General features: G+C 37.5%; 1 protein-coding gene across 9 annotated transcripts in view; it reads right to left on the reverse strand.

The window, feature by feature from the left end:
* Positions 1-1,214: 1,214 nt before the first annotated feature.
* LOC118705585 (cytochrome b5 reductase 4) overlaps positions 1,215-23,995 on the reverse strand; it is a 53,085-nt gene continuing 30,304 nt past the window's right edge. For 2 of the 9 annotated variants that reach the window (XM_036414469.2, XM_036414468.2), the window contains 9 exons: positions 22,223-22,255; positions 21,949-21,981; positions 20,952-21,074; positions 14,834-14,974; positions 12,871-13,023; positions 9,679-9,829; positions 9,015-9,101; positions 3,255-3,419; positions 1,215-1,734 (listed from right to left, as the gene is read on the reverse strand). In XM_036414469.2, coding sequence (XP_036270362.1) covers positions 1,677-1,734; positions 3,255-3,419; positions 9,015-9,101; positions 9,679-9,829; positions 12,871-13,023; positions 14,834-14,974; positions 20,952-21,074; positions 21,949-21,981; positions 22,223-22,255 — 944 coding nt within the window. In that variant the 3' untranslated portion in view covers positions 1,215-1,676. The remainder of the gene's footprint in view (positions 1,735-3,254; positions 3,420-9,014; positions 9,102-9,678; positions 9,830-12,870; positions 13,024-14,833; positions 14,975-20,951; positions 21,075-21,948; positions 21,982-22,222; positions 22,256-23,995) is intronic. The other 7 variants (XM_036414472.2, XM_036414471.2, XM_036414470.2 and 4 more) reach the window with 7 other exon arrangements.

A 23,995-nucleotide genomic window follows, 5' to 3' on the forward strand; every position in this document is an offset into this window, starting at 1 on the left:
AAGGAGTTAGTGTCCAGACAGTACATGATCCCTCTTAGAGGAGGAGAAGGAGGTAGTGGGGAGGTGTGAAGCTAGAGAAGAATGTTCCTGTTAGTCAGCAAGGGGCGCTGCTGGCCCAGGACAGCTAGATCCTGCCTGGGCGAATGGTGATGTGGGTAGAACTGGCCACTCATAGACACACAACAGCATGGTGTTTACCAGAGGGAAAGGGGGCTATGGAGGGAAAGGGATAAATGGTGGTAGAGAGGGGAAATGGTGATGGAAGACGACTAGACTCTGGATGGTGAACACACATTATAATATACAGATGATGTATTAGAGAATCCTATGTAATTGTATTAACCAATGTCACCCCAATAAATTCAATAAAAAAATACAAAAAAGAAGAGGGAGGCACAGGAAAAGATGACTGTGTTCAACCAGCCACTTTTTCACAGGGAGTTTCATAAGCTGGTGTTAGCAATTTGAGAAATATTAATACTGGGTTCCACTTGGGTACATACTCATTCAGTGAAGATTGAGCTATTCCAAAATCATTTGCAGGGAAATTGGAGACCCTTCCCGTCTTCCTATTTGTGTGAAAACATTACTATCTTAAACAAGACTGAAAAATCTATTAGCTTATGCAACAGTCGCCTTTGCATTCAACAGTTTCCTCATGAAAGCACACACAGACTTTGTCTCGAGAGCCTGTCTGCAACCCAACCTGGGAAGGCATTGGAAGCTGCGCACACAGCAGCAGGGAGGAGGGTCAGTGTTCAGTATGAAACTGAGGGGGGCTCCCTGCAGACGGCCAGCTGTGTGGAAGCAGCTGGCTGTGCTCTTCCCTTTCCCAGATGGTCGGGATGGCCTCAGCAACAATTAAATTCAACCCATTCCATAGCACCAAAGGGTTATTTTAGGCCATGGGACCAGATGGGACACCTTCGTTCTCTTTCCCAATGCCTCTGGTTTGGGCTGAGAATAAAACCAGTCAAGGTTCTTTTAAATTTTCCACCACACCTGACGTAAGCTGACAGTGTGAGGCATCTCCAGGATCTTTTATTGTTGCCTTTTAAAATTTCCCTTAGACACGGGCCCAATATTGTTGCATTCAAATACATTTTTAGGTCAGAGATTAAAAAGTACTTATATTTTTATTCTACTTTGTATCAATGCCACACACACACACACACACAAAGAGAGAGAGAGAGAGAAATTGTTTGATCACTTGATAAGTTATAACATTCCATGTTTTAATATTAATAACAATAACATAAATGATCATTTCCTGAGTTAACAGTGCAATGTAAAATTGAGTCTGTATTGCTAAGACATTTTACAGCATAGAAACATGATCCAAATGATCATTTACTTTATTGTGTCATAAAACACAGGAGCTCATCATAGAACAGTGAGACAATTTAAACAGTAAGAAACCTTGTGACTCATAACAAACAACCTGCATGTGTTTGTTGTCATGATTGACTTTTCGGGTCAAAAAGCAGTAGTAAAATAAGTTATGGTATAAAATAAAGTCAACAGGTTATCCATAGTGATGGAATATTTGATTTCATTTAAGAAACAAGCCTGGAGTCTCATTAACCTCTTAGTATATACAAAAATGTTGTCTTAAAAAAACCCTTAGCAATCACAAATTTTGATAAAACAGTTGAGTAAAAGACGACGACAGCTCTTCATGATGCAGTAAAAGCATGGATCTCATCTTTGGAAAAGTTAAGATCATGCAGCATCCTGAAAAACAAATACAAAGCACAAGTCTCTTAGGGGAAGAGTTTAAAAATAAAGAAGTAACATCAAAGTTTAGCATAAAAAACATAGTACTTTCCCCACTTACCATGTACTGTAAAAAAGATAACACAATAATCACTTCTAAAAAATTAACAATAATTCTTTAATATTACCAAGTATCTAGTCAGTGTCCAACTGTCTCACAAGTGCCATAATTTTTAAAAGTTTATTTGAATCAAGATTCTTTTAAAGTCTACTCATTATGATTAGCTGATAAAATCCTATATAATAAAAGCCCAATATGCTAAGTGTCCATTCAACCAATCAAAGCATATGCTAAAGCTGCTCAACCGCTCACTATGAGATGCATTGACCACCAGGGGGCAGATGCTCTTGACCGGTAGGTTAGCTTGCTGCTGGAGTCTGGCCAATCGGGACTGAGTGAGACCGGCCAGACATGCCTTGGAACCTTCCTGCAGTCCCTCCTGGCTGTCCAACCTCCCAGATCTCTCCCCAGTCCTAATCGTGCACCACTGGGGTCCCGCGGCATGGCCTGCGCCCTCTCGAATTCTGGGACCCCTTGGGGGATGTCAGAGAGCCGGTTTTGCCTGATCCCTACAAGCTGAGGGACCCCACAAGTGCACAAATTGGTGCACCAGGCCTCTAGTCTTTTAATAAGATTCCCTTCCATCTCTCTCCCACTCTGTGTGTACTGCAATTAGATCTTTACGCACCGAGTAACCCACAGTCCTCATTTTGCCTGTAACTTATATCCTCTTATTGCCTGTAACTTAATAATTGGATCTAGAACCTAGGTCAGGTCAAATTCTTTTTGACAAGACTACTTCATAGACAGTATTCTCTCATCAGGAAGCACATAATACCTGACTACCTCTCTTTTGGAATGCTAACAATTATCCATGACTTATGATCTATCCATTAGTAGTTCATTAGGGTCTGAAATTTGTGATATTTACTTCTATCATTCTTTCTTCATTTATTAAGTAAGGGACTCTGTAAAGGAAAAAGTCTCATTTATTATGTGGTTACCCTGAAATACACCCCATATAGAAAAGGCAACAAAAATAATGCTTGGGTTTTTTTTGTTTTTTCCTTCCTTCCTTCCTTCCTCCCTCCCTTCCTCCTTCCTCCCTCCCTCCCTCCTTCCTCCCTCCCTCCCTCCCTCCCTCCCTCCCTCCCTCCCTCCCTCCCTCCCTCCCTCCCTCCCTCCCTCCCTCCTTCCTTCCTTCCTTCCTTCCTTCCTTCCTTCCTTCCTTCACTAGTTTTTAAAGTAAGGAGTTAATTCCCACAGCATTCTATCTTTACTCTCTCCACTGAACCAAAAAAGCAGAAATACTGCTTATGGGTAATTTAACTAGGAAAACACTATAAATGGAGAATGAAATCTTAGAAATGGCTATTTAAATAATAAGAAATATTTATTTAGTACTTACTGTATGTAGTCGCTGTGCTAAGCACTTCTCATACATAAGGGTTCTTTTTTCTACCACGTTGCTACTCACCTCATTCCTTGTTCTGTAAATGCGGCTGGTCCACAAATGCAGATGAGAACTTTGGAGTTGTCTAAACTTCTTTTCAAAAATTCAGAAAGAAGACCTGGTGAAATACATCCCTTTTTGCCATTCCATTCAGAAGTAGGTTGTGAGAGAACAAATTCAACATCAAATCTAGAGGCAGAAAACATTTTCTTTTTAAATCCATTATTTTAACGTATGATCAACATGTTTCAAGTTCACTAAAACATCTTTTTTCTCCTCTTGAAAATGATATAGCATGTAAAAACTGATACACTCGCTAGAAAAGCACTACAGTGGATTATAAACAAAGATTTAACAAAAACATACAGGTAAACCCATATTTACTAAGGATTAGCTTTTGCTACAGAAAAGAGGAGTAATTTGGCATCTTTTATTGATCTCATTAGAAAGGGATCTCAAAGAATTACCTATTCTTATTAATATTCTGCTTGTGTAAGTCAAGTAAAGAGCACTGATCAGTGACATGTGCACTTTAATCTGCGACTCAAACCTTTCATGAATTCTAGATCCTTACAACCAACATTCTATTCGACTTCGTACTGTTGCTGTCTCAAAGGCCTCAACCTAATCTTACAATCTCTGCCCCACACCTGACATTCTCTTTGAGGATGGTGCCAAAGTCCCCTTGATTGCACAACCAGAAACCTGGGGTTTATTCTGGGGACCTCTCTCTGTATCTCCCCCCCATGACCACATCCTCATCAAGACCTAGCTCCCAGCTAACTGTCGCTTCTTTGAGTCTTCACTGCCATACACGTCCATTCTTGCTTCTTTCTGTAATGCTTCTATCATGTCCCATTCTTCAGTTGTCAGCTAAGCACCATTTCCACAGGGAAGCACAGTGGCCTTTAGGGTCCTTTGCTATATGTATTGTAGAAATACTTTCCTTTCCTTTTCTTCATAGACCTTACTTCAGGTTTTAAATACTCAGTCACCAAAATGGTAATTTTATTAATGTCTGCCTTCCCCACTAGACCATAAATCCCGTAAAAGCAGGGACCATTTCGCTTTGGCTATCACTGTTTCCCTAGCGGTGAACACAGGGGAAGCACTAAGGGAGGGGGAGAGAGAGGAAAGGGTACCAAAAGTCTATTTGACTTCGTACCATTGTCGTCTCAAGGGCCTCAACCCTCAGAATTAAAATGGGAAAGAACAACATCAAACCAAGTTTTACAATGTGACTACAGACCATTTCCCACCACAGTTTTGTAACCTGTTCAGCAAATGGCTGGTGAAGAGTAAATGATTCAAAATTGTATGCTGTGCCTGTTCCCTTTGCTCCATTTTAGCAAAACACAAGTAATTCTTACCATTCTCAACAGCATCGGATCAATGCATCTGCACATTTTCCAGTGAGTAACTGACATATTTTCTCAAGAGTAAAAGGAATTAATTACATATTAATCTTAATCTTTAAAAAAAGTTAAACAGCTTATCTTGTTAAGGGGCCTTGTGAGTCAAATATGAGAACAGAAACAGGATGCGGCTGGTGCAGCAGCTCAGGTCACTGTGCTGCAGGTGGGTTAAGGTTCTCAAGAGGTGAGGAGCCTGCCACAAGCACACAGACCAACTCAGAGGGCCAGCCGGGGAGAGAGAACCGGCCCGGCTCTCACACAGCCCCCAGCCTCTAGGCTTTCTTTGTCCATTTGTGCAACAAGGTGCGAATACTACATCATCTCTTTTTCTAATCTGATTTTATATTTAAAAAGCTCTAGAGAATTATGTTTTTTTCTCATCTTCAAGGTTCCCATTTAGTTTTAGCAGATACAGAGTGGGGCAAAGTAGGTTTATAGTTGTCCATATAGAAAATAATACAATAATTCATAAATAATGCAAGAATAAACGGTTTCACATACTCACATATACCTACTTTTACTCCACCCTCTATACTAATTGCTGTCTATCTAATCACACAGTCCTGACAAGCAGATATTTTTTCTCTGGCTGAATTGAGAGAGATCAGACAAAAGAAGAAATCAGAGATTTCAAGCATGAGAAGGATTTAATGCCACCTTGCTGGTTTTTAGACGCAGGGAAATAGCATTAAAGGACTGGAGAGGGGACCAAGATAGCAATCACCTTGTTAAATTAAAAATAAAAATTATTTGGAATAAAAATGGTAAGGTACATACGTCTTATATACTGGCAATTCTTGCCATCTGAAAATATTGTAACTTTCCTTTTCTGAGATACTTTAAAGAAGAAAAAAAGGCTAGTCAGTGGCATACTTCCTGCATGCTTCTGCTAAAGAGTGACAAGTACCCAAGCTCTTTATAAAGATGGTGCACACTTCTCATGCATTTGTATTTATTAGCATAATGGTCTCTTGGGATATCACTTAACTCCATAGTAAGAGTGAAGAGGGGCATAAATGCAACTTTTAAGGATACTTTTAAAAGCCTGCCCTCCTGCTTATCTCTTCCTTCTCATGACTAGAAAAGAGCTTAACTGGAGCAGGTGCCATCACAAGTTAAGACTCAAGAATACTTTAATGAAGGATTTCTTATACCACATCAAGATGCAGATGGTTCCTGTGGACTCAGTCACCTCTCCTGAAGTGTCTGAGTGAAGGACAACTTACTGCCTAGCGCCATTACAGCCTGAGGCCTGAGGGCACATGGACAGAGCCTGCCATCATCCAACAATTCTCCTCTAGCCAATCAGCTTTAAAAACATACCCCTGTCGTTTTCCTTGAGTATGTCCCGTACATTCCACTTTTGGTTCGACAGCTCCAAATACTGGCCTTGTATCTCTTGTCTAAAATCCTGCTCTAACACCCTTAGCCTTAATCCTCCTGACACACCACTGCCAGCAGTTCTCCTTAATACCCAGACCCTATCTTACACTGTCTTTGCTTTCTCAGCTTCAGTGGTTTGTCACTGCCCACAGAAGAGGATTTCATAGTATTTGGGGCCTCCGCCTTTTCTGGTTTCAACAGCTAAAGAAAAACACTAGAAAGAGCAGGAAAACGTGGTATTTTGCTCCAGGGAAAAACATCTTACATGAACAGCTAAGAGTTAAAATTATACAAAATGCACATATTGTGGAAACATTTCTCAAAATGAATCTATTAAACACTAGTATTCCTCAAGATGTTAGTGGTATTCCATGAAAAAAGTCCAACTATAAAATAAATTTGGGATGGTGGGTTTTAAAGAAGAAAAAGTTAAAAAGACTTATTTAGAATTTCTCAAAGCCTTAAATATGCTAAGTTCAGAGTAAATCTTGAAGATTTACTTATTTTCAGGTTGTTTTTTTGTTTGTTTGTTTTGTTTTGTGTGTGTGTGTGTGTGTGTGTGCATTTTTTAATGACAGAGCCCTGAAAGGAGAACACATGAACATTCTATGAAACACGCCATATGAGGGGCATCTGGGAAGAACAGAGAGTGGCAGAAGAGTCCAGACTAGAGGCCCACATATCTGTGATTATCACAGGTGGGGAGAGGGGGGTAGGAGGGGAAGGGAAGGGTTAAGACACATTATTTGATTTACTGCGATCACTGGCTTCTGTTGTCTTAAAGGGGAATAACAAATCACACATCCCAATGCTGACAGCAGAGTACAGAAGCTCAGTGGGCCATTGTTTACAGAGCCTGTCAGTAATGAAGAGGTGAGCTGCCCAGTGTGGCTGGGCCTTCTCATATCCATCTAATATAAAGTTATTTAATGTATAAATTATACTCAAGGTCTCCCATCACCTGATTGTTGCCCAGCCTGTTTCTTCAATTGTAAGGCAGGAGGATTAGAAGCCATCACCACTAAGATTCCACATAAAGTTTATGGTTTTATTTTTAGTTATTTCACTGTTCTCCTTCATGGACTGTATTTACTTCAACAAAACTGGACTCTGCTCTTGTGCTAAAATGCCCTGAACATCCTGGCCCTCATTTTTTTTGCTCATGGAATCCTACAACCCAAATTTCTTTTTCTGTTCACAAAATGCCATTTCCCAAAGCCCAGTTCAGAAGCCACTTCTTCCACGAGCTCTGATCTCCTTTTCTTTTATAACGGAACTGTCTTAAAGAATATACGAACACAGCCAAAAATACTTAAAAAAAAAAAAAAGCCTATTTATGTGTGTTTAAATAATTTTAAATGTTTAGGAAAACAGGAACTCGGATAATACAGAAACGAAACACTTGTATAGCGGTCCTCCATCACAATTCAAAGTATCTGAGGTAGGCGTCACAGTTTCCAAAGCAGTCACCCTTTCTAATACTCACAATAGCCTTACGATGTAATAAAGATATCGTTTTATTTGAAGCCAAAGAAACAGGCCCACAGAACTAAGTAATTTTTTTTAAAATATATTTTATTGATTTTGTACAGAGAGGAAGGGAGAGAGATAGAGAGCCAGAAACATCGATGAGAGAGAGTCATCGATCAGCTGCCTCTTGCACACCCCCTACTGGGGATATGCCCGCAGCCAAGGTACATGCCCTTGACCGGAATCGAACCCGGGTCCCTCAGTCCCCAAGCCGACGCTCTATCCATTGAGCCAAACCGGTCTCGGCAGAACTAAGTAATTTTTGAATAAAGTTTCAACCTAGTAAAGGTAGAATAAAAACCTAGAATTTAGGTCTTTAGGGTTTTCAATAAGTGCTACTTCCAATTCTCCACTTTGAAAATTAGTGTAAAAGACACTTATAAACATAGGACTTTGTATTTTTTTTCTAAATCATGTTCCAATTGCCATACAATTACCTACATATTGTAAATATTCTTAGGTTTATGTCTTGACTATGTAAGAAGAGTAAATATTTCAAGGGTAAATAAGTTCAGGTCATCCTTTATTGTGGAAGTAATTTATTAAAAGAAAACAAGGAGGATGGGAAACAATGGGAAGGAAAAAAAACACTAGAAAAGACCTCAGTATTATCTTATTAACAATATTCAGCAAATATTCAGAAGAACCTGGAGCTCCCAGAGAAACAGCTGAGTTTGTGAGGTCTTTCATTTTATAAAGCCTATAATGATCTATACCATATTTACTTCATGTTTACTCTTACACAGTCCTGAAATTATGAGAAATAGCTTTTGATAAGTACAGAGATTATGTTAGGTTATCATCCAATTCACTCTTCTTCTAAAAAGTTTATTTAGAATTTCCCACTGCTTTCAGATTTCTTAGTGGAAATGGGCATACATCCATTTAAATTATCTTATCTCAGGGGCCTGTGCTAGGGCACTTTTTCCAGTGAAACAATTTTCACTTTGTTATCCTTGCTGCCTCATACTACCTCTAAGTTCAGCCCATCTCAAACTTTTTCTATTGCCTGCCCTGAGGACCACTGATGATACAGCTATCAGCAAATGCTAATGTCAATAAACACAAAGAGAAGCTTGTAAACAATGGAAAGTCACTATGGACATGAGCATATTAAAGGCAGTAAAGAAACGTGTTTAGTTTTGCATAATCTATCCACCAAATTTATTTAAATCTTGAATTACCAAACTGGCTACACTGAAACCCAATATATAGATAACATAATATAAACATAAAACCCATATATTGATACATATATGATGTCACATTGATCTTAGCAAACTATTTCTTTGAGGGGAGGGTAGTAACATTATTTACATTTAGAAAATTATTGATTAGCTTTTGTTGCTTTGACGAAGCTTCCTAGTCAATTAAAAATTCCACCCAAAGGAAATGTTGCCAAGACTGACTATACATGTATGAATATTTAAATGTAGAGTTAGTACCAATTTAATACCTTTTATCTTTAAATGCTAATTTCTCCAATTGACTTCTCCAAATTATATCATCTTCTGTTTTATTGAAGAACATCAGCTTCACCTTCCTTAAAAAAAAAAAAAAAAAAACGCAACAACTCAGAACTTTTTCAATTACATTTAAAATATGCATGAATTGATCTAAAAGTAAACTAGCAAAAATGTTTTTTAGAGCAATGAGGTAATTAAAAGCAACAAAATAAAAAAATTGTGTTTAGCCAAAACCAGTTTGGCTTAGTGGATAGAGCGTTGGCCTGAGGACTGAAAGGTCCCAGGTTCGATTCCAGTCAAGGGCATGTATCTTGGTTGCAGGCACAATCCCAATGGGGGGTGTGCAAGAGGCAGTTGATGGATGTTTCTCTCATCGATGTTTCTAACTCTCTATCCCTCTCTGTAAAAAAAAAAAAATATATATATATATATATATATATATATATATATATTGATTGATATATATACAATATATATGTATGTAAAAGAATTGTGTTTATAATATAGCTAGGACTTGAGGAAGCAGAGTTAAGAAATGAATGAGAGAATGAGAACATATCTATTAAGGTGCAGTGAGGAATTAAACAACTTAGAATACCTTGTACTAATCTAATAGCCTCATAAAGGATAGTAATTAAAGATAAAATTACATACCTGAGACTGGATATATTGGTCAAAGCATAATTCAGTATTTTAACCATTGGTGTGAAGCCTGTTCCAGCTGCCAATAAAAAGAGATCTTCTAATTCTTGGAACTGGGCTATTTTAAAATTGCCCTCAGGATTGCTTATGGAAACAAAATCTCCTGAACAATAAAATATAAATGAAATCAGAAAGAAAAAAAAAAATCAGGGAAACTGAGAAGGCTACACCTAGCTGAATTTAGAACACTGGTGAGTCACTGGATGAATGCTTAGCTTTCAGACCCCATCTTTTTTATTTAGGATAGTATGTAAGAAGTTTTAAGAATATTCATTAGGCCCCCAAGTATGCTTGGATAATATCACTATAATCAAATTATTAAGGTTTTATTTTGCTCATTTAATTACACAATTAATTTCCCAAACCATCTGCAGTCACTGATTTCCAAACTACTGCCAAGTATTTAAGTACAAATTACCAATAAAAGCAGGCTCTACATAGAATGCTAAATTAAATTATAAGCATAGTCCATGTCTCCCTGTCTTGCACAGAACAGGGTAGAGAAAATGTATTTTCTACTTACATACTGATTCTTTTTTTTGTTTTTAATCCTCACCAGAGGACATGTTTATTGATTTCAGAGAGAGAGAGAAAGGAAGAGAATTATCGATGTGAGACAGAAACATCAATTGGTTGCCTCTTGTAATTGCCCCAACTGGGATCAAACCTAAGTATGTGCCCTGACCAGGAACTGAACCCGCAACCTTTCTGATGTACAGGATGATGCTCCAACCAACTGAGATACCTGGCCGGGCCACATATTGAGTCTTAACCATAGTAATAAGACTAGCAGGAGAGAAAAATGAAGTATAAATATATTGCAAAATCTTATGTTAGTAAATGTGCGAACTTCACTTCCATCAAATTATTTAAAAGACCAATTGATTAAAGAAAGAAGAGTTTGTTCTTATTTCACTTCTATAAAAACAAAGCAAGTTCAGAAACTACTTGGAGCATGCTACTTCACAATATAGAATCAAAATATTAATAGCTGAGAAAAACTATTTTCTGAAATGCAGTTGAAATAATTACCACTAATAAGTACCACACATATTACAGAACTGCCTTTAGGACATTTCAGAAATTTTCCTTGTAATTTGAAAAATAAAAAATAAAGCTGTCCATATTTAAAAAAAACACAATTTGAATTTTTAAATGCTGGATCTTCCTATTTTTTCCTTTATTTTTCATAGCAGGATAGTAAGACTCTTGCAGTAATTGATTAAGTAAGTGTTAGAAGTAACAGAGCTCCTTGTTTTAATTTGAAAGGGACTGTAAGATCAGAATATCCCCAGAATATAACTAAAAAAGCTTCACAGAACAATACTAACTTAATAATTTTTGTCCATAGTCCAGTACTTCCAACATCATTTCACTGATTGAACGTGGGCAATGTACCTCTTGCTAATCGAGTTCACAAGAGATTCAAGTACACATTCCAGAAAGGTCATTGACTTCCAGCCAGGCTATCTGCATCTACTCACCCGAAAATTACACACCCCATCTAGGGCATCTCGTTCAGGTGACATTTGATAGGCCAAAACAATCACATAAAAGTTGCTTGGTGACCAAAGGATTGAACAAAGTGGATAACATTATAGTGCAGTTTGTCTGGGACATAATGAGGCTGCAGTGATCACTACCATGCCAGCATACATGCCTCTAAGTAAAACAAGTGTGCGTACCATGTCTAGCCCTGTGGATAGAGGTGAAAACACACTGATCCTGAGCAGCAGGCTTTCCTTTTCTATGTTCTAGGCTCACTCTCCACCTTGCTCTGCTCATCCAAGCTCTAAAAATAGGCTACAATACTGCTGGTTGTTTCCACTTGCTGTATTAAAATCACGTGTCAGTCCTTCACAAAATAGATAGCATAACTAGATTTGTAGTTATTCCAAAATTCTTTATGTTCACATTTATAGTCAATATTTTGATTTATGTAACCCAAGATGACTCATCACATCACTGCATAAATATTTCTAAGCTTAACTTTCAGGAAACAATGTAATTTTTATATTTCCAAATTTTAATGATCTACCTCACCGTTGCTGCACTGGACTGTTAACACTGCCTTAAAAAGGGGAAGAACACTTTTACTGTTGGGTTCAGGCAGTGAAAAACTAAAGGCATAAAAAAAGGAGTAAGAGCAGAAAGAAAATTCTTTAAACCTTAATCAATTTCATTATAGTCTTTTTAGTCATTCTTTTAAAGTATATTTATTGGGAGCCTTTTATATGCCAACTGCTATGCTAGGTGCAGGAAATACAAAGATAAATAAGACACTCTCCCTTTAAATTCAAAATCTTGTAAAGAAGAAATACTATTTATTCTTATTCTAGAGCTATGAACAAGGTGTTAGGATTTGCAGGTGTTCTGAGGAGGGGAACGTTTGCAGAAGTGATATTTCGGTTTGGTTCTTTACAAAAGGGCACTTTATAGACACAGGGTTGATGGGCATCCTAGGTGAGGCCACTCAGAGGAGCAGCACCTCTGAGTGAGTATGCCAGGCTTGTGGAGCTCTGAGGAGCATGAGATCTGTACACTAAGAGATGAGGCTGGAAAGATCATGAGAGTATCTGTAGGTCACGCAGGGGACTTCATCAATTAGGTAATGGAGACTCAGCAGAGGCTTTAAAGCTGCAGAGCAACATGGTTAAATCTATTCTCAGGGCAGTTTGGGAAAAGAACTGGAAAATTCAGATAAACAGAAAGAAAAAGACCCCAGTTAGAGGCAACTAAGAGAGATAAGCTAGAGGCCAAGAGAGAAATGCTGAAGGCTTGACCTAAGAGGGTGGCTGAAGGGACAGAGAAGATTGGAAAGTCATGGGGAGGTAGACTCAACAGAACACAGTACCTGACTAGATTGGGAGGAAGAAAATGGGAAGACTCAGAGATGGCTTAAATTTCCAGGTTGGGTCAAGAATGGACAGTGAGTGATGCTGCAAATAATAGAGATGAGTATGGAGTAATGATAGGCTGGGTGGGACAAAGAGAACATGATTTTGGTTGCAGACATGTTGCGTTTAAGAATTTGATAGACTCCCAGCTGGAGATAACTAGAGGGCAGTGTAATATGTGATCCAACCTAGAACACAAATGGGGTAAACAAACAAACAAACAAAACTCCAAACATAAAATACTAACCAATCTGAAGATGATCAAGCTCTGGTGTAAAGAGTCCAGCAGGATAGATTTTGATCAGAAAGTAGATGTATTTATTATTGGGAATAACTGGTTCCTTAAACTCTGAGAGTAAGGAATCAGATACAGGTGTATATGGCTTCACTATTTCAGTACCTAGAAAAAGTCATGACAAAGAAATTCAATTCTAAAAATCTAAAAAGCTCTGAATGAAGATAAAACACACAAATTTTATGATGCAATCAATCAGTCTATATTAAAAACTATAAACCTAATGTTTTTATAATTCTATGGTCTATGTGTGTATAGTACAGATAGTTATATACCCCGAGTTAATGTGAGCTGAAATAATTTTAACAAATCAATATTTTATCTATAATATAAACAATTTGTTTTTATTAAGTATGAAATACAATTGGGATTTATGTTAAAAAATTCTCAATCATCTCTTCTATCAATATATAAACTTTGTAATAAGCCACAACAAAAATGGCATAAAAAGTTTACATAGAGATTTAAGTAGATACTGACATAATTTTAATTATATATAAGTTTTTCACAATAGAGAAAGAGAAGAATTTCACATTTTACTTTATATTGAATACATTTTAAATGGTTTTAATGTTTAATATAGTATATACTGTTTTGGTAACTAGATGAAAAGAATATTAATCCAACTACTTTTAAGAATAGTTTTTAAAATATATATATATATATATATTTTATTGATTTTTTTTTTTTTTTTTACAGAGAGAAGGGGAGAGGGATAGAGAAAAACATCAATGAGAGGGAAACATCGATCAGCTGCCTCCTGCACACTCCCTATTGGGGATGTGCCTGAAACCAAGGTACATGTCCTTGACTGGAATCGAATCTGGGACCCATCAGGCTGCAGGCTGATGCCCTATCCACTAAGCCAAACCAGTTAGGGCAAGAAGTTTTTAAAAAGCGTAATGTTAATATTTCATGTTATAATAAAAGCATAATATGCTAATTAGACTGGACGACTTTCCGGATGAAGTCCAGGTCCCAGGTGTCTTCCAGCGGCAGGAGGGAAGCCCAGGTCCCGGGTGCCAGAGGGAAGCTGGTGCTGGCAGCCGGGGGAAGGCAGGCCTACTGTTGTACAAATTTTGTGCATGTGGCCTCTAGTTTCATGTTATATTTTTAGCAGGCCAAATTCCAAAGAGAGGGGAATCATCACAAATTTGCAAGAGCACAATACTACACATGGCTGCTTGACTTATACAAAATGAATGTATTTGTAAATTATACTGCACTGGGGAAGATATCAGTTATTGAATGATGACGTGGCATTAGATGATGAAGAATGACACTTTATAGTGCCATCGTAACCAACCACCTCCTCCAGAGCCCAACTGGGAGTCTCTTAGATTGATGGCTGGAAACACCTTGGCTGACATGAGAATGTTACATTTTGCAGCTTCAAAAAGCCAAGAAAATGTTACACATCAGTAAGAAAGGTATTTAAAACAAATAAAGGAGGTAATTTTAGGATGAAAAGGAGAGAAAAAGACTTCGCACAGTAAGAAATTTACAGCTCTTCTTATACTGGTGGCACAGATAAGGAAATGATTTATCATCATTCAATTTTGTAAACGACAAGAATGAAGGTGGCTTCTAAGAGATGCTGGTATGTTTGCAGTTGTCGTCTTACGAGGGGCATTTGTGCACTCCTGCACCTCTTTCCTCTAAGGCCGTTAGTAATAAATGACAGACCCATGTCTGTGACCAGCAGCAGTTTCTCTGTTCCATGCAGTATGATGGCATGGCTGTGGTTCCAACACGCAGGAGCACTGCATCCCTAAACCTAGAATCTGGCCATCCCTGAATCCAGCTGCTCCCAAACACTTGATAATCTAAATAGGTGCTCTCTAAAGAGACTGAACTGTTTTTGAACAGCTTATAAAAGAAGAAACTGTTCCTCCAAAGGCTCTACTTGCCTTACCTGTAATAGTTAGCTTGAGGTAAACATGTTGCCCAATTGGCACCTGTAGGTGAGTGCTTGGTGGCAGCATCAAGCAGAAAAGCTTTGTATCATGAGTGGCATCTTCCTTGGAAATTAACTGGCACTTTCTGTAGTACAAACCTAAAAAGTAATTAATTTTCTCTTATTGATGAATAATTTAAGTAAGAATAATACTAGACCCATTAAGTAACTCAGTTTTTCCTCTTTGATTGAACTTGAAATTCACTAAAAGACCTACAAGTTTTTACAATTTATCAGTACTTTGAAAATTGTGTAGTGTTAATTTTTCCATTTTATTTCCTGAGATATCTATTTTTCAAAACCTGTGAATGCTTCTATAATTTGAAAATAAACTTTATAAAATAAATGAGTATTATATTCCTCATGTCTATTAGAGCATGTTAAAATTACATTCTAAGTAATTAAAACCTAATTTATTTCTTCTTAAGTTCACTTTATAATTCCATTTTAAAGCCTTATATTAACCAGTTATATAAATTGTAGATGTGAAAAATATTTGACAAGCAACAAATTTACATTGTAAATTATTTTCTTATAGAAAAGTTCTGAGACTCAACTATTGAAACTTTAACAATATTAGTACTACTAAATAGCTTTAGAAATATTTATTTAATAAAGACCAGAAAAATATACATTCCTGTATCTCTCTGTTAGTACTATATTACACACACACACACACACACACACACACACACACACGGAGCTTAGTGCATGAATTTGTGCACTGTGAAAGGAACTGTGGGCAGAGAGGCTGTGGTGGGCGCAGGGGTGGGTCTCAGCCCATCCTCTATGACCCACCCAGCCCCAGTCCCGTCTGCCAGCAGCCCTGCTCCCACTATCACTGTCACTCCCATGGCCTGACGGCGCCAGCCCCGCTTATACCCGCTGATGGCACAGAGTGACTAGGGTTTGGCACCAGCAGCTGGTGCGAGCAGAGCTGGCGTCATCAGCGGGAGAAAGTGGGGCTGTCGCTGGCAGCGAGTGTGAGAGGTAGCTGCCAGCCCTGATCGCCCCTCAGGAGCAGGGGGAGGTGGAGAAGCCCTGTAGGATGATATGGGCCAGCAGCCACAACTCGCATCCACTGATGATGCCGAGTGATGATGCCAGGCGCCAGCAGTGGGTGTGAGCGGTGGCTCTAGTACCAGTAGCAGGTGTGAACGGGGCCCGTGCCAGCAGCAGGTGCAAGCGCCTGGTGGGACCGTGGTGCACAGCAGCAAAGAATTTTCAGTAACCACCAGAGGCTAGCCTCAATGACAGCGACTGATGCCCCGCTTTGGTCTGGCACCCTTGTTCACCTGATCCACCATCCCACTGCAACCGATGCCTGCCATGCTCCTCGTGTGTGCACCCTGGTGGTCAACGTATGTCATAACAACCAGTTGTTCGGTTCAGTTATTCTGCCATTTGTTTTATTTGACTATATTAATTTTAACATGTTTCCTACAAAAGGCTGCTATCATTTCAAAAGAATATCTTAGCTATCGATTCTAAAAGTTTTAAGAAAAATTTAAGGAAGTTTTTCTATTTCAATTGGACTGAGGACAGAGAAAGCTATAGCTGACACAATAAGAGGAAAAAGGAGTAGACAGCAGATGTGCTGGCTCCTGTAGTCTGGACAATGCCATTATTTAAGTTTAAGTGTCAGGTTTTTGGCTCTGTAAGCATAGACAATTACACAAGAAAATGTCAAAGTAAATTCTAAATTTGACAGGAGAAGACACTGCATTAAAGTATTTAACTTACATGTATGCTTATTTTCAAAGTAAAATTCTTTTAACTAAGAAATTTCAGTTGGAGGAAGCCAGTATACTAATCAATAATTTGTTATTTATACTGAAAACCTAAGAACCATGTTGTGGAGTAAACATTTAAAGATACTGACATCATGCCGAAACTGGTTTGGCTCAGTGGTAGAGCATTGGTCTGCAGACTGAAAGGTCCCAGATTCGATTCTGGTCAAGGGCATGTACATTGGTTGCGGGCACATCCCCGGTAGGGGGTGTGCAAGAGGCAGCTGGTCGATGTTTCTCTCTCATCGACGTTTCTAGCTCTCTATCCCTCTCTCCTCCTCTCTGTAAAAAATCAATAAAATAAATTAAAAAAAAAAGATACTGACATCAAGTGAATCATGACACTTTGATGATATAAATATTCAGCTTTGCTACAATGAACAAAATAATCTACAGCCTGGTCAGTGTGGTTCAGTGGTGTCAACCTATGAACCAGAAAGACACAATTATAGGGTATGCAGGATTCATCCAATCGATGATTCTCTCACCAATGATGTTTCTATCTCTCCTTCCCCTTCCTCCCTGAAATCAATAAAACTATTTATTAAAAAATATAAATTTAAGAATAATGAAGTGCCATAATTCAAAATGATTCATTTTTTAAAAATCTACAGCTTTTATTCTGGTTTAAGAAAAGAAAGAAAAAATAAGAAATTACTTTTGTTAATTTAGTCACATATATGGAAATATCCCTTAAACTTTGAGTCATTTAACAAAGAAGGAAACCTAATTTACTGAAAAATGCATGCCTGGCTCCAATTTCAGACAAGAAAGCTAAAGCTACCTATGGTGGTTCATACCTCAAGGAGAAATGTATGGCTGGGATAAAGAGTTCATGGAAAGCCTTGGGAAATTACTGAGAAGAGTAACTGCGCAATATTCATTCTATTTCCAAATGAAGATCAGCCTTGGTTCTCAATATCATTTATTTCTTGAACTTAGCTTTTATAACAGCAAGAGATTTCATTTTCATAATATCTCTTTATTTTATTCTTTTATCTAATCTCTTCAGGTCTGTTAGATCATACTGTTATTCCTTGACATTCTCTCTCCCTACCACAAAATTCAAAATTCTTGCTCTGGTAAAATGAATCTATTTAACCATTCCCACACATGGCTTACTCTTCCCCCCTCCACAACCTGCAAAATACCTAGCACAGTAAGTACCAGTTACAACAATTTGAAGCTCTACCTGGAAATACTTTTATAGTTTTTGTAATTTTTTTGAAAGCTACTTTCAAAACATTGCTTGAAATCCACCTTCTTCAGTGAGTCATTCAAGGTCAAATTCATCTGCATCTGTTCCCTTGAGATTACCTCAGAATATGCTCTATTTGTACTATATCGTGTGCCCTTATAAGCTTGTTTCATTATAAGAGTATTCTTTTAAAAAATTTTAGAGAGAGGGAGACATCAATTTGTAGTTCCACTTATTTATGCATTCATTGGCTGATTCTTGTATGTGCCCTGACTGGGGATCAAGTCCACAAGCTTGGCATATCAAGATAATGTTTTAGTCAACTGAGCCATCGGCAGGGCAAAAAGTATTCTTCAATATCGTATTTTGTGTACAGTTTTTCCTCCACCTGGGAAAATAATTTCTGATGCCTTTGATTTGTTTCATAACACAGTACCTAAAAGAGCCTTCAACACATAATAAGTTCTGAAAATATGGCTATCTGATACTTTTCTGAAAATTAAAATATTATCCACAATCATCTATAATAATAAAAGCATAATATACTAATTAGACTGAATGACGTTCCAGACAAAGCCAGGGCTGGGAGGGAACTCAACGGAAGTCTGGGTCCCTGATGCCAGAGGGAAGCCAGTGCTGGCAGCCTGGGAAAGAAAGGCCTACTCTTGCATGAATTTCGTGCATCGGGCCTCTAGTATTTATATAATTTTAAATATTTAAAGATGGTAAACTGAATACATGCAGTTAGTTCCTTCTAACTCTCCCACACCCCAAATAAAAACAAAGATTTTTTTGTGTGTGTTTGGTTGTTTTTTAAGGTACAAACCTGCAAGGATAGAAGAATGAAAATTTTAAATAGCAACAAAATTTTGCGAGCTGAGAAGCCAAAGGGATGATTGATAACTGACAGGGTCAATAAAGCTAAATCCTAAACTAGAGAAGTACAGAACGTCAAAAATCAACAACACATTTGCAATACAAGACCCCTTTAAGGCTCAGACATTGGCAGGACCAAATACCTCTGGGACAGAGGGAAGGCAAAGCTATTGTAGAACCACTTTCCGGATACAAAGTTCATTTAAGAAGCTTAGATGCCCTCCCATTCTCAACTTTACTGAAGTCCTCCCCTATTTAGCACAGTCACATAACTGAACCTTATTCTGGCAAAACATTGGAAGCTTGCTCTCCAGACGGTAGAACATAGGACCTCTAAATTTGGGTTTATGTTATAGGCCAAACTGTGTCCCCTTCAATTTTCATCGCTAAAGTCATAACCCCAGTTCCTCAGAATGTGACTGTATTTAGACAGAGGAAAAGAAAATTACTGAAGTCTACAGGCACCTAGCATTTTTTCCCCATATGACTTCTGAATTGTTGGGTGCAAGGTAGGAAAATGTTCACTCTGGAGACTCTGACAAAATAATGGCATCAGACTTCCCAAAGAAATGATCAGCCATACATTGAAAATATTAATGTCAACAAATCATACCTATATGCACAGTTTCCAATCAGCTTTTAGAGTTCCACTTTGAAATATGAGCAGATAGTCAAGGATAAACAGACATTCAAAGAAAACATCTAATATTAAAAACAAAACAAAAAATCCACAAGTTTTTCTCTAAGTGTGGCTCAATTGGTTGAGCATCATCCTATGCACAGAAGGGTTGCTGGTTCAATTCTAGGTCATGGCACATACCCAGGCTGCGGGTTCCATCCCCCTAACCTAGTGCATATGGGAGGCTAGTGGCGTGTCTGTCTGTCTCTCTCCCTCTCCCCCTTTCTCTTCCCCTTACTCTCTCTCAAATCAATAAAACAAAAAAACAAAAAACAAAGAAACTTTGAGGACACAGAAATTTCACAGAGAAGAAAAAACACTACGGTAATTTTTAAAAACATAAAAGAAGCTAAATAGAATAGGATACTAAAACAAAGAAACAAAAATCAAGAGTTCTTAGCAGTTAAAATATGAGAATAGAAATAAATAATTCAATAAAAGAGCTGGAAGTCAGCTAAATTAACATTCTTCCACAAAGCAGAACAAAAGGACTAAACTGAAAATAAGAGAAAAGATAAGACAACTAAAGGACTGGTTAAGGAGGTTTAAAAAAACTTCTAGAAAGACAAAACAGATCAGGTAGAAGAAAAGTAAGGACCATTAAGTTTCCATAGCAAAGATTAGCACAAAAGGATGGATATCCTGCCCAAAGAATGAAGAGAGACCCATACTAAGGCATATCAAATTATGAAACTTCTAAACATTTGGAAGAAGGAGCCATTCCTACCAATTTTCAGAGAGAAAATATAGTGTGTTGACTCTGAAAATTCAGTAAGTAGAACATAAATATGAACACTTTTCTATAAATGTTATACTAAGATAAAATGCTTAAATATAAAGGAAGTGAATGAAAAAATGAGATGAAGAAAGGAAATGAATTACATCCTTTAAGAGTAAACTGAGAAACTGGTTTAGGTAAGCAGAAAAATAATAAACATGCCTTTTTTAATAGAAGGAAAAAAAAGATGAGCATAGAAGGCATTAATTTAAACTTGTTTTGGCATCTTTTATGAAAATAAAACTGAAGAAGTGAATGGTTGGGCAGCATTCTAAACATAAGTGGCTTCTCCATTCAGGTATCATTACCTAATGACTTCATGTTATGCCTAAACATTAGATAGTAGAATCTGAAATTTAATCTGGTAAAAAAAAGTGCCCCATTTCAACTTTTTTTTTCCTTTTTATTGAATTTATTGGGGTGACAATGGTTAACAAAATTATAAGGGTTTCAGGTACACGTCATCTGTACACCGCATTGTGTGTTTACCACCCCAAGTCAAGTCTCCACCCATCACCATTTATCCCCCATACCTTCCTACAGCGCTCCCCCTCACTCTCCCAGCAATCACCTCACTGTTGTCCATATCCACGAGTTTTTCCTTTTTTGTTCAATCCTTCCATACACACCCTTCCCCTATTTCAAATAGAAGGAGATACAAGTGAAAGCATCCCAAAGTGGCCTTTCACGCCTGAAACAAATGTGCCAATCAACAATTTCTTAAACACAGGACTCAAAATAGCAGCACAGCATACCTGTATCTTTCTTTGGAATAAGTGAATTATGATTCTCCAGGGGATGACCAAGACACTCCCAAGAAGTATTCTCCTTTTTCTTTAGGACAATCTCTATCTTTCCCACATTTGCAACAACCCGCACTGAAAAGAATATAAATTTCATTTACGTTCATTAATACTAAATATAAAATTTTACTTTAAAATCAATCTTTCTCAAACAATCCAATTGTCCCAATCTGTATGAATGACACTGATAATTAGTAAAATAAATACGATTTTGTGCACATATTCATAAAAATTTTTATACCTTATATGATATTAGATGCTCAACCACTGAGCACCACTGGCCAGCCAGGTTTAATTTGTTTTAAATTTAGATTAACTTTTTTCAAATTAATTCATCAAGGACAAAACTAATATGTATTGCTAATTTTTATACAAGCTCAAATATAGCCATGGCAACTACTTACCATATATAAAAAAAAGGAGAGGGCTGATATATACAAATCAGCCATTGAATGGACCACTCTATAACTAGTCTTTTGTTGTTAAATAGCTGTGTAAAATCCACATTGTATATTTATAGGCAGCAATATTTACAATTTAATAGACTTTATCAACATTAAACATTCAAAAAAGAAAAATTTATCTAGTCTAGAACATTTCTACAAGCTGAATGTCAGGAGTAGGGCAGAGATAATGAAAAGGAGGAAGGGAGGGAGGAAAAATAAAAGGCAGACAATTTTCTTTCCTAAGGAGAAGAAAAGGGAAGAGTAAAGTGACAGAAGGAACAAGGGGAAAGAAAAAAGGGAGATGGGGCCTGAAATCAGAGGGAGAATATGTTTAAAAATTAATGCATTTGTTTATCTAAAAAATATTGCATCTTTATTTTGACACAGGAATATAAATATGAAAAATAAAACAAATGATAATTTCCCCCTCCATCATATGTATGTATATATGTGCATATGTGTATAAGTATGTATATACATAATTATTTTTTAGTAAAGCATACCAGAAAAATCTTCTTGAATCGCATGGCTTAGCTCTGAAAAAGAAAATTTATATATTTAGTTAAAACCCAGTAATGCCACTTCTAGAAATATATCCCAAGAAATCAGAAACACCAATCAGAAAGGATATATGCACCCCTATGTTCATAGAAGCACATTTTACAATAGCTAAGATTTGGAAACAACCTAAGGGCCCATCAGCAGACAAATAGATTAAAAAACTGTGGTACATCTATACAATGGAATACTATGCTGCTGTAAAAAAGGAACTCTTACCATTTGCAATAGCATAGATGGACCTAGAGAGCATTATGCTAAATGAAATAAGCCAATCGGAGAAAGATAAATATCACATGATCTCACTCATTTGTGGAATATAGTGAACATAAACTGATGAACAAAAATAGGTCCAGAGACAGAGAAGCATCAAACTGACTATCAACCCCAGAGGGAAGGCAGGGGAGAGGGCAGGGCTAAGAGATCAACCAAAGGACTTGTATGCATGCATATAAGCATTACCAATGGACACAGACAGTAGGGAGGTGAGGGCATGTGCTGGTGAGTGGGAGTGGCCAGGGAGAGGTGAATGGGGGGGAAAATACAATATTGTAATAGCTATGTGTGGGCCAGGGGAATTACTTGAAATATTAGGGTGATCACTCTGTAAAGTATATGATTGTCTAACCACTATATTGTACACCTGAAACTAATACAGAATAATATTGAATATGAAAAAATAGGGGGGAAAAACTAATTCACACAATTCATGAAAATCATTTAAATGGTTCTTTTATGCTCTATTTCAAATCTCTCAAGATAAATAAGACAAATTCTGAGAGACCAATAGAAAGGAATTGTAGCCAAGACCGGTTTGGCTCAATGGATAGAGCGTCGGCTTGGGGACTGAAGGGTCCCGGGTTCGATTCCGGCCAAGGGCATGTACCTTGGTTGCGGGCATGTCCCCCGTAGGGGGTGTGCAGGAGGCAGCTGATCGATGACTCTCTCTCATTGATGTTTCTAACTCTCTATCTCTCTCCCTTCTTCTCTGTACAAAATCAATAAAATATATTTAAAAAAAAGAAAAAAAAAGAAAGGAATTGTATACAACCAACATGTAGAGTCAAATCATTTAAACATACTACATACATTTCTCAATTTTGCTTAATTCTCTCCCTATTAATTAAAGAGTGAACGCTCAATTGCTCACAGGTGGTAACCTAAACTACTCCAAGTGTGGGTCCCAGACTGATGACTCTACAAACCAAGAAGAGAGCAGGGGAGGGAGCAAGGAGTGCACGCATGCTCAGGGTGTACACATGCACATGTGAACATGGGCCAGACCAGGTTAGCTCGGCTTCTCCTTTCTCGTTGTTCTCTAAAGCTGAATGCTCTAGTTATTGAAGAGAGTTTACTGAGCATCTGTGTGTGCCATGAACTTTCTAGGTGTCATGGGCACAGCCATTGGTGAAACAGAAAAATCCCTGGAACTTACATTCCAGAAGAAGGAGATGCAAGAAATATTTTTTATTAACATTTGCTCTAGATTTCACTGTGATAATATGGTATCTGAAACTTAAAATTTTACCTTATTTTAGTTTTCTGATCCAATATTACCAACTAAGAGTTTCATATTTTTGAATGTGGAATTTTTGTTTCTTTTTTAATAAATGTGCAGAGATATGCTAGCTACATGCAGTGTGAACACTATTAGCCATAATATTTGAAGCATAATAGATGCTGACACAGAGGTTTCATTTAAAGAAAAATTATGACAGTGCTAATAAATAATGTATACTTTTCTAGACATCTAAGTGTTTTCTAGACATCTCCCTTAAGAGGCAATTTATATTAGACTTAGGCAGGATAGGACACATTTCTAGGAGAAAGATTTGATTTTGATTAATAAATGAAAGGAAATAAGAAAGAAAAAGACATTTATCAACTCTGACCAAATTCAGGACGATAGGCTCTTCACTAACAAAGCAACAAGCAGAATCCTGAGTCAGCTGAGATCTAGAGAACTTCAGTCTGTGTTTTACAAAAGTAAAT

This window comes from Pipistrellus kuhlii, unplaced genomic scaffold, assembly GCF_014108245.1.
Source record: "Pipistrellus kuhlii isolate mPipKuh1 unplaced genomic scaffold, mPipKuh1.p scaffold_m20_p_5, whole genome shotgun sequence".
In the NCBI taxonomy this organism is placed as follows: domain Eukaryota; kingdom Metazoa; phylum Chordata; class Mammalia; order Chiroptera; family Vespertilionidae; genus Pipistrellus; species Pipistrellus kuhlii.